The sequence below is a fragment of the Patella vulgata genome, chromosome 4 (assembly GCF_932274485.2).
Source record: "Patella vulgata chromosome 4, xgPatVulg1.2, whole genome shotgun sequence".
Lineage (NCBI taxonomy): Eukaryota > Metazoa > Mollusca > Gastropoda > Patellidae > Patella > Patella vulgata.
Window position 1 is genome coordinate 11,831,989 of NC_065882.2, and position 19,128 is coordinate 11,851,116.

Sequence of the window (19,128 nt, forward strand, 5' to 3'; positions counted from 1 at the left end):
AGTCTATATTTGAGTTTTAGTGCGGGAATATTGTCTATGGTCTGAAAGTCTGTATTTTAGTTTTAGTCTGGGATATTGTATATGATTAAAAAGTCTATATTTGAGTTTTAGTGCGGGAATATTGTGTATGGTCTGAAAGTCTATATTTGAGATTTAGTCGTGAATATTGTGTATGGTCTGAATGTCTGTGTTTGAGTTTTAGTGCGGAAATATTGTGTATGGTCTGAAAGTCTACATTTGAGTTTTACTCTGGGATAGTGTATATGGTCTGAAAGTCTATATTTGAGTTTTACTCTGGGGTATTGTGTACAGTCTGAAAGTCTATATTTGAGTTTTACTCGTGAATATTGTATATGATCAAAAAGTCTATATTTGAGTTTTATTCTGGGATATTGTGCTTTTAAAAATTATATTTCAACCAATGCAAAACACAATAACTGCGAAAGATGCAGATTAAAGTGCAAAAATAATATACAAGTAATCCTGAAATAATCCATTAAAATATCAGTTCACCCATTTAAAAACAACATAAAATCACATCTATAATATACAAATCATATCATAAAACTTGGTTAGTTTGTTCGTGCGGCTTAACGTTCGCTTCCACCTAGAGTGATATCACAAACCAATCTGAACGACAGACTCACCCTACCTGCAGAGAAGTGACTCTGGCACAGTGAATAGCCATGATATCCATATGACCTTATCTAAACGTCACAGGTCATGAGGTCACATCAACAAACAAATGTAAACACCATCATTATGATCATTATCAACAATACAAGACACAATGTTACATTGTAAACAATAGCCTTCTTGCAGCCTTTAGGACTGTATAATCCGTACAGAACGTCTTATCGCTTCTTCCAATGATTTTTCACAAAAATAACATCTACAACTCTAGATTTGACGTCGGCATATTGGCACTATTTTGTGCTTCGGTCGTGTCTATTTCAGATATACACAATCAATTCTGTTAATGTTTTTAGCGTGGGGATTGACTAAAAGTTAATTTATTTCAATTCTAATCAAAAATTTAAAACTTTAACGCAATTTTAAAAAAATAGCCAAATTCTGGCTGGGATTACTGAGCAAAATGGCCATTCACTGTATACATGCGAAAAAAAAAGCCAGTTACCATTTAATTTTCGTACGTTAGTTACGTACGATCACAAACTATAAATCTGTATCATAGAGTAATATCACAGACTATAAATCTGTATCTTAAATTGCAAACAGCTCCCTACACAATATTAGCTGTGCTTACATTGCATTATTTATTTAATAAAATTTTCTATAAATGATATAAATGTATTTGTCTACAGTTTGTGCGGACTATTAATTTTAAAAAAGTTGTTAGAAATGAAATAAGAGAAAGTATCTGAAAGATGAATATTGAACCACTACAAGTTGACAGAAATGAAATAAAAAAAAAAAGAATTAAATAAGTGGATACTGAATAACTGCAAGTTGATAGAAATGAAATAATTGAAATATTCATTTAATAAAACTTGATAGATGGGGAAATAAGAGAAGGTAGTCTAAAAGTTCAATAGTGAACCACTACAAGTTGATAAACATTGAACCACTATCTACGTATGGTAATCAAAATTAAACAGTGAGATTGAAATTCGATAGAAGTACAAATTGAGCACTATTCGCCGAAATTCAACAATATTTATGAATAATTGGACACAGAGTAGAAATTAACGCTATTTACGCCAGATTAAACAGTACCAATGTTACAGTGTACAGTACAAATAGATAAATATGAGATTAACTAGAATACTGAATTACTGTAAGTTGCTATAAACACAATAAATAGAATAGTGAAATACTTAAAGTTGCAATTAATGAAATAAAGAGAACGAGCTATAAAATAAAGTAAAATAGGATATGACAAACTTCAATCTGATTAAAATACAGATCTATATTTCGTTTCGTTTTCTTATACTTTCGATGGCTTATACTACATGGAGATCTGACCAGTTGTAGTAGAAGGTTGCGTCAGAGGTCATACGAGCGGCTTTTGACCCTATGGCATCAGATATTTGATTAACCAATCAGCATTGATGTTTCAAGTAGAATACTCACGGTTCTGTGCACTGCATGCTAAGAACTCGCCGTAACAAACCGTTTCATTGGGTAATCCCTCACATCAACCAGAACGCAGATTATATAACAAGGCTTCCAGATCCTAGTTCAGTAAAGACAAGTAAAACGAAAAACAAAACAGAATAGGATCTGTGTTTTAATCAGAGTAGACAAACTTGAATTCTCTGAATTAATAAACAACAATATCAATAATAGGGTCTCGACAATCGGACGTCATTATTACACCATACCAATTGAATTCCTATGTAGTATATGTCTGGCACACAGTAATTATAGGGTTTCGACAACATAAAATTGTACAAGCTCTGGGAATGTGGTTCTAATTATAATGTCTTCACCACTGGATCCCAGGTATCATTCAATCTTGTGTACATGTATCTAGCACTAATTTATTTCACATTTGTTCAATATCAAATCTTTGTTAAAAAATTTGTAAAAATTATTTAAAATCACCCCAAATCATCTAATTTGTACCTGTGTCCAGTTTAAAGCTGACTGATTAATTTTGATAATGAGTGTCCAATTTACAAGTATTTAATTTCCTGACCACTGTTCAAAAATTCATTATACATCAGAAATCAATTAGGTTGTTTATATTTTAACAGTGATTTAGAAATTAAATACTTGTAAATTGGACACTTTTATCAAAACTGAATAGTCAGCTTTAAACTAGACACAAGTACAAATTAGATGAATTTGGCTGATTTTAAATGATTTTTACGAATTTCTAAACAAGGATGTGATACTGAATGAATGTGAAAGAAATTAGTGCCAAATACACAAGATTAAATGGTCTAAAAGTCTGTATTTGAGTTTTAGTCGGGAAAATGTGTAGGTCTGAAAGTCTGTATTTGTGTTCTGTGCTTGTGTATAATAAACCAGTGATTGTTGTCCCATATAACTGTATAGTTTTGTAATACATATCATAGTTCTCTATGCAATGTCATATTTAGAGTCAAAAGTCGTATCCACAATTTTTACACATACTTTCACTGAACTACTTGATAGAAATATTACTTAAAGCCACAATAGAGAAATGGGGCTTAACTTTCATCCACTCATCACAAACTAGTCAAAATCAACGAGGTAAGGTAGGTGATGCTCTTTGAAGGCCAATCATCATTTTTCTTTTAACAGTAATAAAAGTTAAAAGTTTTATTTCGATGGTAATTAAGTTGGACGAACCAAAAGTTTAAAGTTGCATTATGTAAGAATTAAATCGGCCGATTGCAGGTCTTTATTTTGGCCTCAAATGTTATATAATAATAAAATTATTAATGAAAATTTGACTGAAATTTTTAATCTATTCCCTATTCATTATCTTCTTTTCAACTATTATAGCCAGAACTGTCTGCTCTTTTTCTATATCTCACATAATGCACCTTTAAGTTAGATAATATTGTTAGCTTGATTTTATGGATAGAAATGAGTTATTCTTCAGTGGTTGACTGGCGTGTCTAATATCATAAAGATGGCAGCCTGAAATCAATAGAAGGTAGTGAGCTCAATGTTCATGAACAGAAATACATTATCCTTTAGTTACTGACTGACATGTCTAGGATAATAAAGATGACAGTGAGAAATCAATCAAAAGTAATCTCAACTTTAAATGGCAATAACTTGCCTTAGGATTGATCGATTTTAATAATATTTTGTGAACAAAGTTTCTATTTCTGTTCAAAGACTTTCCTCCTTTTCTGATATCTGTGACATATCTATCCATGAACATCAAGCTCAAGATGGTATCCAAGCTAAAAAATTTTGTTTTAAATGTACCAAATAAAGAAATGAAATGGGGTTTAACATCGTACTGTTCTGCTCTCACTGGCCTAAAGAAGATGGGTATATGCTACACAGTGAGCTATGAGGGAATTTTGCCCGAACAGCGCTACAGCCTACTCTTATATCAAATTCCACCTGCCAAGGGAACTTTTACGTGCACACAGGTCCTTGGTTTTTTCGTGCCATCTGAACGACTATATGTTGTCTCTTGCCAAGCCCCGTGTCATACACCGCTGACAACGAGTAGTAACGCCAGAAAATCATGGCAACAAAGGGATCGAAACATGGGACCTCCAAGTTAGCGAGGCAATGTCTTACTCACTGAGCCAACATGGCTCCTACCAAATAAAGAACATTTTTAAGTCCTTATTCTTGTTAAATTTATATGTATATTAGGAAAATGATAATTGGCAGTCCAAAGTTTTATAATTAAGATAATTCAAACCACATAAGAATAGCGTTATCCAAAGTATGCGTGGAAGATATATACATGTAGGAGTCATATAATATGACCCTAATGGTTTTGGTTCAAATTGTGCCATTTATCTCTTCCTTGGACATAAATTTAAATGAAGATATATAATACCTGAATGGTTTTGGTTCAAATTGTGCTATTTATCACTTCCTTGGATATAACGAAGTTATCTATGACCCTAACGGTTTTGGTTCAAATTGTGCCATTTATCACTTCCTTGGATATAACGAAGTTATCAATGACCCTAACGGTTTTGGTTCAAATTGTGCTATAATTCAAATCCTTATATATAAATTTAAATGAAGTTATATATATTACCCTAATGGTTTTGGTTCAAATTGCACTATATATCACTTCCTTGTATATAAATTTAAATATGGATAATGAATTTATAAAATTTTCTATGTAACTAAACCACGATTGATATGTAAACACGAACATCTTTTGTGAATAAAGTTTTTAGTTTTTCAAACACTTTCCTCCTTATCCGATATTTGTGACAGAGGTAATAGTTTCTCGACGCTGCTCCGAGAACTACTGGATCGGTCTGTGCTACTATAACCACTTGATTTGCTTTCCACTAAATTAATGCTTTCTAATTGTTCTGTTTTTGATTTCGATTTTGAACGGTGTTTCAGTCTCCCCGCTTCGGAAGTCGAGGAACAGGCTGACTTCTTTGTCCGTGTCTGATCTTGTGTTCCGTATTTTCCAGGTTCAAACACAACTTCTGTATCTGTTGGACTTTCCTTCCAGTTCAAACTACTAGCACGATTAACCCTATCCGCCTGTATCCTGGAAAAATCAGATTTTTTTTTTCTTAATTCAAAAATCCTCCATCTATAAGAATACTGTAATACAAAAAGAATAATGCAGATATCTGCATCAATAAACACTATTTATTGACAACAATTACAGTACTTTAGTATGAGGTCACGTTTCAACAAGCACTACAACCCATGTATCATTTAATCTTGTATATCTAGCACTAATTTCTTTTACATTTAATATAAAATCTTTGTTTAAAAATTTGTAAAAATCATTTAAAATCACCCCAAATTATCTAATTTGTACTTGTGTCCAGTTTAATTTTAATAATGAGTGTTCTATTTACAATTTTTAGTTTCTTGACCACTGTTCAAAAATGAATCATAATACATCAATACTCAATTGGTTTGTTTATTTTTTTAACAGTGATCAAGAAATTAAACACTTGTAAATTGGACACCCATTATCAAAATTGAATGGTCAACTTTAAACTGGACACAAGTACAAATTAGTTGATTTTGGGTGATTTTAAATGATTTTTACGAATTTTTAAACAAAGATTTGATATTGAATGAATGTGAAAGAATTGAGTGCTTAATACACAAGATTATATGATACCCGGTTTACAATGAAGATTTATATCCATTTTTTTTTTTAAATCTTTGTTTCTCTGATAAAGGTCTGTGAATAAAGACGAAAACTTGGAAATCAAGCATGTATATATATATATAATAATATTAATGAATTTTTATATTGTGCGCATTCCATCCAAACAGTATGCTCATGGCACAGGTTTGTTTTTCTCTTTAGTTTTGTAGTTCACTATTTATAATAGGATTGAAATAGAGAGAGAGAGAGAGAGAGAGAGAGAGAGAGTTTAACATCCCATCGATACAAACTAGGTCATTGTGGGACTAACATATGGTTTGATTTTATTTCAATAATTCGCTTGCGCGTAGGGGTCTTTAGCAGTGGGAGGAAACCCACAAGGTTAGACAGGCGACCCTACTCCTTGTCACGTACAACCATCGATTCGAAACCATGCTAGTCAACTCAATGACAGGCCTTATGATACAGCTCGCAGGTGCTAACCAAAGAATTGAGATTTTAATTTTCATTTGAAAATACCAAACGTTGTGAACTTTTGATTTGCATAGTTAAAGAGTTCCACTGTGGTTTTAATTGTCTATAGTTACAATTGTCTGTATATGGTTACACAGTACATCCATGTAGGTTGTATATGGGTATAATTTAGGAACAATGAATGGAAAATAATCTTGGGATAGATTAAGATCATTAATAGACTATTAAGTTAAGGAACGTATTTTTTAATAAAATGGTTTTCCATTACATATACATATATGTGTATATGTGTTTATATGCTTGCAGCTTGATAACGACTTGTCAAATCTTGCTGAAACGCCCACAATGTAGTAAATTAAAGTAATTGCTATCCATAAATAGTGTTATATTTGATTATGTATCTGTAATATATCTTTTGTTTCTATGGTTTGGATTTTCTACTATATTCCCAACAGCTGAGTTTTATCACTGTAACGCTGGTATCATTTAATCTTGTGTATCTAGCACTAATTTCTTTCACATTCGCTTAATATCAAATATTTGTTTAAAAATGCATAAAAATTATTTAAAATCACCCCAAAATCATCTAATTTGTACACAAGATTAAATAACACCGGTTTAAAGTGGCATACCATCATAATATTCCTCCTTATGCATTGAGAAGTTTGTCACAAGCTTAAAAGTAAAAATATTACTAGAAATATATTTCTGCAAAATGCTTACCAACATTTTCAAATTCGAAATGGAAATGAAATGAAATGGAGTTTAACGTCCTACTGTTCTGGTCCAGCTGGACTAATGACCTACTCGTACCCTCCAAACCACTAGACAGCTGTCCTTGTCAGACCCTCCATCCTGCACCGTTGACAAGGGGAAACCCTGTCAGAAAATCCTGATGAACTTTCTCGGCCATGTATCATGTTCTTTAGTTTTATGAGTTTAAATATAAATGGGAAGATAACTACCAAAAAGAAATGTGCATAGAATCAACATTTAAAATACATATAGTGTACAGTAACTTACATTCTAATAACAGTATCTAATAATTCCATATATATCACAAATTCGTTTCCTCTAAATTCCTGTAATGATACAGAACAACCAGTAGTTAAAAAGCTATTATTTCATACAAAAAGACAAATGTCATTCAAATATATGATAGAGAGATAAAGGTTTACAGCCACTCGACACAAACTAGGTCATTTCGGGACTAACATATGGTTCAATTTTATTTCAATAATTCGCTTGCACGTAGGGGTCTTTAGCAGTGTGAGGAAAGCGAAGGACCCAGAGAGAAATTAATCCTTGTCACGTAGGGGTCTTTAGCAGTGGGAGGATGAGCAGGAACCGGCAAAAACTCATGAGGTTGGAAAGGCGACCCTCTATAATAGAGGTAGACGAAATAAAACTAAAATTAAATGAATTATTAATAAGGCACTACAAAAACATATCCTGGTTCTCAGACAATACTACCCAAAAATAAAATACGGTAGACTCCGCATATAATGGACGCGCATACAATGGACAATCGCTTATAATGGACACAACAGTTTGGTCTCGATTTTTGTAATAGAAATTTCTTATTTTCAAAGTCTTTTATAGTGGACACTGTATAACGGACAATCGTTTATAACGGGCGATTTTCATTGGTCCCTAATTGACAAATCAATTTAAAAGTCCATTTTTATAACGGACTCTAGAATAAGCAGAACAAAATGATGATATTACTGATTTTATTATCGGTCACTGGAATACTTTTCCAAGAAAATATCCATACTGATTTTATGGGAAACATTTTTCCGGGAAAATTCAGCCCAGACACAACAGCGATTCTACAAACATGGAAATCCAGAAAAATCCTGTGTTTCTGGCGGATTCAAGCAGACCTGCATTACAGACTTTTTCAAATAAGCTTGTTTATTTTGAACATCCATAATATGTGAATACATACATGACTCTAATGTAAATACATGTATGTTCTGTAGATTCTGCATATGATAAATGTTGTTATTTCATGGGATGGTGTTACCTTCCTGTCGCTAACTCAGGGTCGATAGCAGATTTTTTGTATAACGAACATCGTTTATAACGGACGATTTCTTCCAATCCGTTATATTGAAAGTCTACTGTACATGTATTTTTTTGTTTTATTTTGTCAAAGGATCACAAAGTGTGTGACTCTGTGGTATATGTAAACCAGAATAATTTTATTACTGGACCAGGTGAGGGTCAAGAAATCAAAACTGAAAAACAATTTCATTCAGTCCAAGTTTTGATAACTCTTGATTCTTATCATTAATTTTATGCCATATTATTCCAGGAGAAAAGACCACTTTACTATATATATGTTTTCAGGTGAGAAATCCTGGCTAGGTGGGGATCATGTGGCTAGGTGGGTAAGAAGCTGGCTCGCTAGCCTGGAGGTCGGGTGTTCGATCCCTGCATTGGCCGAGAAAGTTCATCCCGATTTTCCGGCGTGGTTTCCCCTTTTCAGTGATGCAGGAAGGAGGGCCTGACAAGGACAGCTGTCTAGTCTTTTGGATGGTACGAAAAACCGAGGTCCCGTGTACACATTGGCATGCACGTAAAAGATCCCTTTGCAGTTGGAATTCGATATAAGAATAGGCCGTAGCGCCGCTGCCCGGGCAAAATTTCCCTCATAGCACACTGTATGGTGTATGCCCGTCTTCATTAGCCCAGGTTAGGAGCAGAACAGTAGGACGTTAAACCCCATTTCATTTATTTCCTGGCTAGGTGTTTCTGAAGTAATATTGTCTGTTGAATCCAAAAATCGCAGTCTTACATGCACCAGCCTGTGCATTTTTTTTTTATAAAGGTGCATGTTTTTGATTGGTAGGTGTGAATTTGCTTTGTGATTATATGAAGAACTGATCAAACTTACACTAGGATCGTGTCGGGCGTGGTCGTATGATTGTGCAAAATGATGTATAATTGCCGCATCGTGAGTATCATTAATGGATGCTGGACAGAGCGACGAGAGGTAATGTTGAATAGTTTCGTTGGGATTTCTAAATTTTATTGTTTCATCTTTCTTCATCAAACACTCAACTGGAATATGACAAGAAAAAAACATTTTAAAAATTTTCATACAAGTGGAATTAGACAAGAAAATATATAACAGAAATATTTATACAAGTTTAAAAATAAAATTAAAATTAAAATCTCTTTCAGCTTATTTTAAAAATAAGGTCACTCTGATTGAATACAGATTTATATTTCGTTTCGTTTTTTTATACTTTGGATGGCCTACACTACATGAAGATCTGACTAGTTGTACTAGAAGGTTGTGTCAGGGGTTGTACAAGCGGCTTTTGACCCTATGACGTAAGACATTGATTAATCAATCAGCATTGACGTTTTGAATGGTTTACCCACAGTTCTGATAATAAACAATGTCCGGATTATCCATTTTTAGGGGATTTAGGATAGGTCCACGTCCTTCAAGTTGGGTAGTATAGCCAGTGGGCTTTATGGTAGGTGGGGGATTGGGTGGTCTAGTGGTTCATAACGTCTGTAATTGAGCCAAGTGGCATGGTTTCGATTCCCGGCTTGTACATGACAAGGAGTAGGGTAACCTGTCTATCCTCCCGGGTTTTCTCCAGTTTCCTCGAACAGCTGAGACCCCGACAATCGAACCATATTTTAGTCCTGAAATAACCTAGTTTGTGTCGTGTGGACATCGAATTCAATTTATCTCCCTCCCTTTTATGGTAGATCCCTATCCTTCAATTTAGGCAGCTTTATGCTAATTCCCCCTACCTCTAACAATGTTACATCTGAATACTTACTTGCATTAGAAAAAGCATCTAAAGCTTTCATTCTATAGTGGTAATGATTTGGCACTGGTTAAAAAAAAAAAAAAACATTTTTAAAAGTCAGGACTAAAAATCACATTACATGCCAATAGAAATTAAAGAACAATATTGGTGCCAGTCATTATCACATATGTGATAGAGCTGGTTAAACACATTCCAAATATAATTTTAACACAGAGATCATTGCTACGATAGCTGAATAATACAGGTTTCCTGAATCGGAAGTGACGAATGCCAAAGGAAAACACAAGTAATCCCTCTATATAACTGACTGATGTGACGAGTGATAACAGATACACGGCCGAATTTCTGCTCACTAATAATTCTTTCGAAGACCAAAAGTTGTTGTGTGAGACTGTGAGAGGATACCTGACAATTCATAAAAAGAATTGACTGCCACTAGATAAGAGAACACGAAAGAAAAACAGAAAAAGTCTGTGCATTACCATGTTTTTATAAGGTATAGAATGAATATAAACAAGGGAATGTACAGAGTACGGACTATTTCTATTTTTCTCGTGTTCTCTTATCTAATGACATTCAGTTACTTTATTGAATTATCAGGTATTCTTTTACAGTCCCATATAGCAAATTTTGGTCTTCGAAGGAATTATTAGTGAGCAGAAATTCGGCCGTGTATCTCTTATCACTCGTCACATCAGTCAGTTATATAGAGGGATTACTCGTGTTTTCCTTTGACGTTTGTCACTTCCGATTCAGGAAACCTGTATTGCTCAGCTATCGTAGCAATGATCTCTGTGTTAAAATTATATTTGGAATGTGTTTAACCAGCTCTATCACATATGTGATAATGACTGGCACCAATGTTGTCCTTTAAATCTTTCATGGCTTAACATACATTATAATGTACTCAATATGACTATTTAACATATGATTAAGAAAATAATATCAAAATATTAATGGTAGATAATATCCCGCCTCTATTCAATCAAATTAAAAAGAAAATGAAATGGGGTTTAACATCCTTCTGTTTTGTTTCGCTTGGGCTAATGAAGATGGGCATATGCCATACAGTGTGCTATGAGGGAAATTTTGCCCGGACAGTGGCACTACGGCCCACTTTTGTATAGAATTCCAACTGTTAAGAGATCTTTTACGTTCACGCCAATGTGTACATGGGACCTCAGGTTTTCGTCCCATCCAAACAACCAGACAGCTGTCCTTGTCATGCCCTCCGTGCTGCACCACTGACATGGGGAAACCACACCCCCGCCCAGGACACCATAGAAATAGCGTGACTGAAGTAATGTGGTCTGATAAAGAGAAATTCAGTCCCATTCCTAATTAGTTAAAGATACATTATGGAAGATCAGATAAAGAGCTGGCAGTTCTCACTTTAACAGTTAATACCTAGATAATGTAAAGGGAATTTTATGAAAATTTCAGTGAAATTGATCCACTCCGAACCGAGAATTTAGTGATTGAATATTAGGTCTAGCCTTGATCACCATTACTAAAGTCGGTACGATGAAAAACATAGTCTCGATTATCCATTTCTTGATTTAATCATCAATGAGCGTTGAGCAGCAGATCAGATTCTTATCTAGTAAATATCGCAGATTATGGTCTGGATAGGTTAATTAATGTTTAATTAATAACTTAGATAACATTTCAGGCCTAAAGAAAGACTTGCAATAGGCAGATTTAGCTCTTGCATAATGTATGTTTAAAACTATATGTACACTTACCTGTTGCTGAGATTTGTTGAACTTTTTCTGTTAATAAAACAGGTTCATATTTTATAAATTGAACTCGATCAAATCTTCTCTGTATTTCTAATTTCATTGCCTAAAATAAAAATAATCAAACATTATTTATGTAATCATTAAAACCCCAACATGTCCAAAGAAATTTAAATGCAGTGTTTAAAGATACATTATGGGAGATTAGATAAAGAGCTGGTAGTTCTCCCTATAATAGTTAAAAACTAGATAATGTAAAGGGAATTTGTGACCCCCAACAGCATACTGAGTCACAATGAGGAAATTTTGAAAATTGAGTTATTGTTATTTTCACATTCTCAAACTCATTACCTTCAATTTGATGTATAGTTTGTTTGAATTGGGCAAAAATTGACTGAGCTGTGTCCATTAGAAGCTACCCAACTCACAAAAGTAAGTTTTGAGAAAAAGCAAGTCAAAGATTTGGTATGTTCCAAAACAAAATCCCATAGCAACAAGGCCATTTATCTGCTGTTTTGTCGTTGAATATATCTTTCCATGGGTTTTCAGGGGTGCTGAAGACGAAAATCGTAGTACAAATTTGATCCAACTATTTCCGCAATTTATTTGCTATACTTTCGGCATAATATTCACATGATAGTGTTATACTGAAGAACAATCTATATATTAGTAGTCTGTTGTGTATAATATAACTTTAATGAGATTAACTCAGTTAATCTCATTAATTAATTAGCACCTTAGTGCCAGCTAGTGGTCAGGAGATTAAGATTGTTGATTTGATAATCATCAAAGAAGCCGAAACGGCTGTACGTGTGTTCATTTAACACGTGAATTAAAATAAGATTTTGCGTGTACGATATGTCTATTATTATTTTCAGGTACCGTGACGTTATCAAAATATGAGTCCCTATAGAAATGTCAATTTCATAGTCAATGCTTATGTTCACTTTCGTGCATTTTGGCTTTGATGTAAATATCAACATTATTCAGAGGATACTCAATGGCAGACTCGAGAATCGCAGCATTTCGGCTCGTTGGTCGTTCTCATTTTTTCGACCCATTGTGATAAGAGAATTTTAAACAATAATATCCCAAATGCATTCCTTACTTTGCATGCCGTATGAAGAAGCGACATTAAACGGAATTCAGCTATCAATAAAATTCTCTTCGAAAAGAACATTATTGGCCATTTTGTTTATTTCCATTTAAGGCCTATAGATAATTTTTTTAAAGATGATATGAGATATCAAAACAATCACCACTTGGATTAATTATTCAGAGTAAATAATGAGTTGTCGACGGCTTTATCATTGACCCGTGACAGTTGATTAGTAATAGTATTACTCAATGACACACACCCGCTTGTCGATTAATTTACATCATCAGCCACGTGGTTTCGATTAACACTCAAGGGCAATCTATACGATCAGAATTAATTTTTTTTTTCTGCCACTTATCAGAGTGAATCGCATGTAGGTACCCAAAAACATTGCCAAAACCAATAATTTATCGATAATGTCTTGCACGCGGTGTCCGGGCCAATCATCAAAGGAGTTGTGTGGACAGCATGGCAACAGGCGGAGTTTATTTATATTTTGGGGGGGGGGGGGTTAAAACTTGATTGTATCTGTTCAAAATCAATTCATCGACAATATTTTGATCATATTTATAAACTAGAGATGCCCCGCTTTACAACAATGCCAATTGTTATGCAAGAGGAATGACCGTTCGTCCCACTGCAAGCGAAGAAAAATAACTAATTTCGCCGAGAATTTTGAGAAATAGGACAGATTTAAGAATACGGTACTCTTACAAAACGTTCAAATACAGGTGTTTTAAAATGCTTTATTGCTATTTTGATCTTCTGTGTTGATAGATAGTATATTTATAGTCTCATTTTTATGAAAATCTCAATTTCGTTCAAAATCAATATTTTCCACTTATTTTGTCTTTATCTCATTATTGATTCTCCCGCATTCCGACTAATTTAGATGCAACCGGTCACATTTGCTGAAAATTTCAGTCAAATTGATCCACCCTTAACCGAGTATTTAGCGATTTTATTTTTGGCATAGCCTCGGTTATCGGTACAATAAAAAAAACATAGTCTCGATTATCCATTTTTTTTATATTTAATCAGAGCAGCAGACCGGGTTCTAATCCAGTAAATAACATAGACTAGCGATGACATTGAGAGTTGATTATGGTCTGGATAGGTTAATCAATGTTTTATTAATAATTTAGATAACATTTCAGACCTAAAGAAAGACCCACAATAGTCAGATTTAGCTCTTGTATAGTGTATGTTTAAATACAGTTTCAGACTACATACAATCAAAAGTAGTGCCGGATACTGCCACTGCAGTCACGATATGATATGAATTGTGATTCCTGTGATATGATAGGATTTATATCACGATTCATAATCAGGTCAATATTTACCAAGAAAACAACAGGATAAATGATTAATTGATATTTTTAGCCCTGCCTATGTTGAAGAAATGTAGATCAAAATAAGGACCAAAACAATTAAAGAGTGTTTGTGTACATATGAACAATGTGTGACATGGATAATTAAGAGTGGCAGGTTATTTACTAAAGTGAGAAAAATAATCTTGATGCATCGATTCAGCATCTCGCGATTAAATACGCGTCAGCAATAATCAAAAGTACTTTTATTTCATCAAAAAAATTCATTTACACCTATTAATTTTAACTTCAGTTATGGCCGTTTAAAGTTTACACTGGTTTTTATTGATTTCAAAGTGACATCTTGATGTGTCTTAGATAAATAAAGTAATAACAATCCTGTTTTATTTTTTGTACAAGCCAGTCTTGGATACATAAAATAACAACAGTCTTTTATTATTTGTGACTTTTGAGATATTTGTAAACAACTGTCTTTTTGTGCCTTTATTAAAGTATCAAACATAATGATCAAACTTACACCATCTATGCATTTATAGAATTAAATGAAATGGGGATTAACGTCGTACTGTTATGCTCCGACTGGGATAATGAAGACGGGCATACACCATACAGTGTGCTATGACGATGAGGGAAATTTTGCCCGGGCAGCGGCACTATGGCCTACTCTTATATCAAATTCCAACTGTCAAGGGATCTTTTACATGCATGCAAATGTATATATGGGACCTCAGTTTTTTGTCCCATCCGAACGACTAGATAGCTGTCCTTGTCAGACCCTCCATCCTGCACCACTCTTAACTATATATGTAGTTCCAATAATCACAAAGAGTCCAACATGTCACAATCATCTGATAAAAATATTGAAATGAAATGAAATGGGGTTTAACGTCCTACGGTTCTGCTCCAAACTGGGCTAATGAAGACGGGCATACGCCATACAGTGTGCTATGAGGGAAATTTTGCCCGGACAGCGGCACTACGGCCTACTCTTATATCGAATTCCAACTGTCAAGGGATCTTTTTCGTGCGAGAGAGAGAGAAATGGGGTTTAACGTCCACTCGACACAAACTAGGTCATTTCGGGACTAACACATGGTTCAATTTTATTTCAATCATTCACTTGCGCGTAGGGGGTCTTTAGCAGTGGGAGGAAACCGGAGGACCCGGAGAAAACCCACGAGGTTGGACAGGCGACCATACTCCTTATCACGTACAACCGGGGAATCGAAACCCCCGCTAGTTGACTCAATTACAGACCATATGATACAGCCCGCACGTGCTAACCATTCTGCCACCCACCCCCCCATCTAGTCATTCGGATGGGACAAAAAACCGAGGTCCCGTGTACACATTGGTTTCTTTTACGTGCACACCAATGTGTACACAGGACCTCGGTTTTTTGTCCCATCCAAATGACTAGATAGCTGTCCTTGTCAGGACCTGTCCTGCACAGTTCCAATAATCACAAAGAGTCCAACATGTCACAATCATCTGATAAAAATATTGAAGGGGGTTCACTATTTCGATGTACTTCAGTAGAACATTTTTTTTAAATCATAGCTATCAAATCGGCTAAATCTGACTCCAGGTAAATTCATGTCTTATAATTCATAGTTGTCTCCCCTGTCAAGCAATTCAGAAATCGTGCAATGATATTTTGATCATTTTGAGAATAACAGGCCCTCCTTCCTGCACCAAAGTATGCTGAAAAATACTCTGCCAATACCACGCTCGAACCCCAGACCTCCTGGTAAGTGAGCCTGAGCATTAATCACTGGGCCATCACGGCTCCTGCAACAACAGACAGCTTGTCAAATTATGAAATGAAAACTAAGATATAGCCTACAAACCTTTGGTATATCATATCCTATGGATATATGAGGTCGTCTGGCGGATTTAAAACTAAATCTGGCTATCTGACGCTTGGCAAACAAAAACAGTATACAAAACACCTGAAAAAATACATAGAAAGTTAAATTGTAAATCATTCATAGCCTATGTAAATATATAAATTATATTATAAGTTATTTGAGTATATAGGATGATTTTGAAAAGAAAAAAACAACATCTTTTTATTTCTCTGGTAATGAAAGTTACTTGTAATTGAATATAAAATCGACAGTATAAAACCTCAATATCAATGACAGACGACACGTCAGACCAGTTTGCATTTAGACTGTGTTCAAATCTATTATCTGCATCTATCTTTAATATGGACACTCTGAAATTTCTGGGGTGTTGAGTGCAGGCCTGGATATAATGTACATGACAAAATGTCAGTCACTAACGAAATAGTACTTGACATTTTCAACTTAGTGCCGGACATGTATTAATAATATCAATAAAAAAGACAAATCAGTGCCTGACAAAGCCTGAATCTGTGTCTGACATTGTCAGTGACAGGTGCCTTAATTAATTCCAGGCTTCGTTGGATGGCCAAATGGTTAGCACGTATGCGTTGTATCATAAAGTCTGTCACTGGGTTGTATGTGACAAGGAGTAGGGTCGCCCATCCAACATTCGAGGGTTTTCTCCGATTCTCCGGTTTCCTCCCACTGCTAATTGAAATAAAATTGAACCATATGTTACTCCCAAAATGAAATAGTTTGTGTTGAGTGGACGTTAAACCCCATTTCTTTTCATTTCATACCGTACATATGACTATGGTATGATATGGAATCAGTGTACTCTTAAATTTGTAGGGTTTCTGTAAGTGTTTATAATATTTCCCTGCTGTACACACGACTGCTGTATGGATATTAAAGTTATTCTTAAATTTTAAAAAAATATTTTTCTTACCAATGCCCCAGTAGCTATGAAGAGTATAACACTAACAAGAGATAATTCAGCCATATTCAACAGTTATTCGTTTATCAACAAACTGTCTTATATTACACATTTTAACAAGGTTCTAGATGGGATTCTACATGTATACTCAGTTGTTTACAGCATTATCTGAAAAAGAGTAAAAAAAGAATGTACCGGTATCTACCCTTGGAAAACATTTTGACATATTGAACGGTAAAGGCTAAAGGTCAAGAACGATAGCAGATTACTTCACAGGTCACAAGATCTAAATAAGGTTACTGTGTGTTATTGTTGAAGAGATTGTGGGTTACGGTTAGCACAAGCCCTAACCCATGCCCTAACCATAATTACATCTCATGACCTACATGTATGATGAAATCTGTCACCGGTCTTGGCTTTTAGACCTTATCATATTGAACTGGTCCTAGTTTCTCTAATAGAAAAACCCATAGAAATCCCATGAAAATCCCACAGAAAAAATACCCATGCATAACCCATGAGTGCTGAAAATCCCAGGATGACCTGGGAAAAACATCTGAAGTAAGTGAGTACAATCATTCTATGAGAATAAGCTTACAATAAGCCTAGGCTTGGTTATCAAGATGTACATGATAGTAAATGAAAAGGGGTTTAACATCCTACTGTTCTGCATCGACTGGGCTAATAACATCGCTTAGACGGGCATATGAGGGCAAATGTACACAGACAGCAGCAGCTTTTCATTTGTCAAGGGTTCCATACCCTCAGTCCTGAAGAACTTTCTAGTTCCACACTGGGGACTGGGTTAGTGAGTCAGCTCAGACATAGACAATAGGTAAACAATAAAAATAAACGTTTGTGCTTGACGTCAGTTTCAAAGACCAATTTAAAATTATGGTTGTTGTGACATTCGGAAGCTAGAACAATAACATCTACGGGTATATCTATCACATATTCTCGTCAATCTCTGAGCAAGTCGGCGTCAAATCGACAAATACCATGATGGTCAAAATGTCAATAATCTCCTCTCTTCACTATTTCTGTGATGTCTCCAACGAAAGGAAGAACAATAATCATACGTACAGTGAAAACTTATTTTGTTTACATGGCTTACGTTATTGTATGTTAAAAATCGACCACTTTACCAGCTAATACAACAATACATCGTTAAATACTTCCACCGCTGTTGTCAAATTTACATTTCTATGGGGGCGTCCATATTGGTAATGCAAAATTTAGAACTCTAATTTGAACACAAACGAAACGAAAATTCGGAGAAACCGTGTTACCTCTCGTAGGTCTGTCGGCGAGCCCCGAGGTAAAAAATATAATATAACGCAAAATGAATTTATAAGTTTTAGTTATCGGTAATTTTCGTCGGATAGAGAACAGGGTAGAATTTTGTTCATTAAGCCATTTTTAGTAGACTCTAGACAGTCTGGAATTCGACTAAATATTAGCCAATGTAACTGAGCTAAATCGCTAATATTTGGGACGTAGAAGTTGACACACAAATGGGACGCAACGCATATAATAATGTAATATGAATGTATATAAACTGATTTACACTTAATCGTTTCCGTTTTTTACTCTAATTTCAAATCAGTTATGTTTGGCGAAATACCCAATTTAAGTCTCAATCGAATGGCAATCTAGCGTCTGGTCATTCCAGTCTACACTAATAGTATTTATTGTGCATGCTGTCCAGATAAGAATATGACGTCACCGTTTGACATGACTTGTGGAATATGTCTAGCCAAGTTCTTCGGGTCAATTGTAGCCTATATGGCACTGAAACGCAAATGTTCATTTTGTCTTAAATATTAGATATCAGAAGCCTGACTTTTTCCGGTAACATCACAACATCAATGTTGATTTGAATTGACAAATAATTCGTGTTTTCAATGTCGAAGACTTTGGATGTTATTGAGTTAGAGACTTATGTACTTTAAAGTTTACATTGGTTTTTATTGATTTCAAAGTGTCTATTGTTTAGGGTGGTACAAAAAACGAGGTCCAGTATAGACATTAGCGTGCACTCAAATGAACTCTTGACAGAATTCACTGACGGGGAACCTTTCACGTGCACGTCAATAAGTACACGAATGGACCTCGGCGTTGCTTTCGATACGTAGTGCTATAATGGCATTTA

At 34.8% G+C, this 19,128-nt stretch overlaps 1 protein-coding gene across 2 annotated transcripts; it reads right to left on the reverse strand.

The window, feature by feature from the left end:
- Positions 1 to 3,047: 3,047 nt before the first annotated feature.
- Positions 3,048 to 18,213, reverse strand: LOC126819551 (protein C1orf43 homolog). 2 transcript variants are annotated; one of them, XM_050547684.2, is made up of 8 exons: positions 18,091 to 18,213; positions 16,989 to 17,144; positions 16,040 to 16,141; positions 11,766 to 11,865; positions 10,030 to 10,083; positions 9,123 to 9,289; positions 7,244 to 7,302; positions 3,048 to 5,164 (listed from the first exon to the last, which is right to left on the reverse strand). In XM_050547684.2, the coding sequence occupies exons 2-8, from the start codon at positions 17,040 to 17,042 to the stop codon at positions 4,840 to 4,842; spliced, it is 861 nt and encodes a 286-aa protein (XP_050403641.1). In that variant the 5' UTR covers positions 17,043 to 17,144; positions 18,091 to 18,213; the 3' UTR covers positions 3,048 to 4,839. The 2 variants fall into 2 exon arrangements, with proteins under 2 accessions (XP_050403641.1, XP_050403640.1); XM_050547683.2 differs by having other exon boundaries at positions 18,122 to 18,194.
- Positions 18,214 to 19,128: the final 915 nt, after the last annotated feature.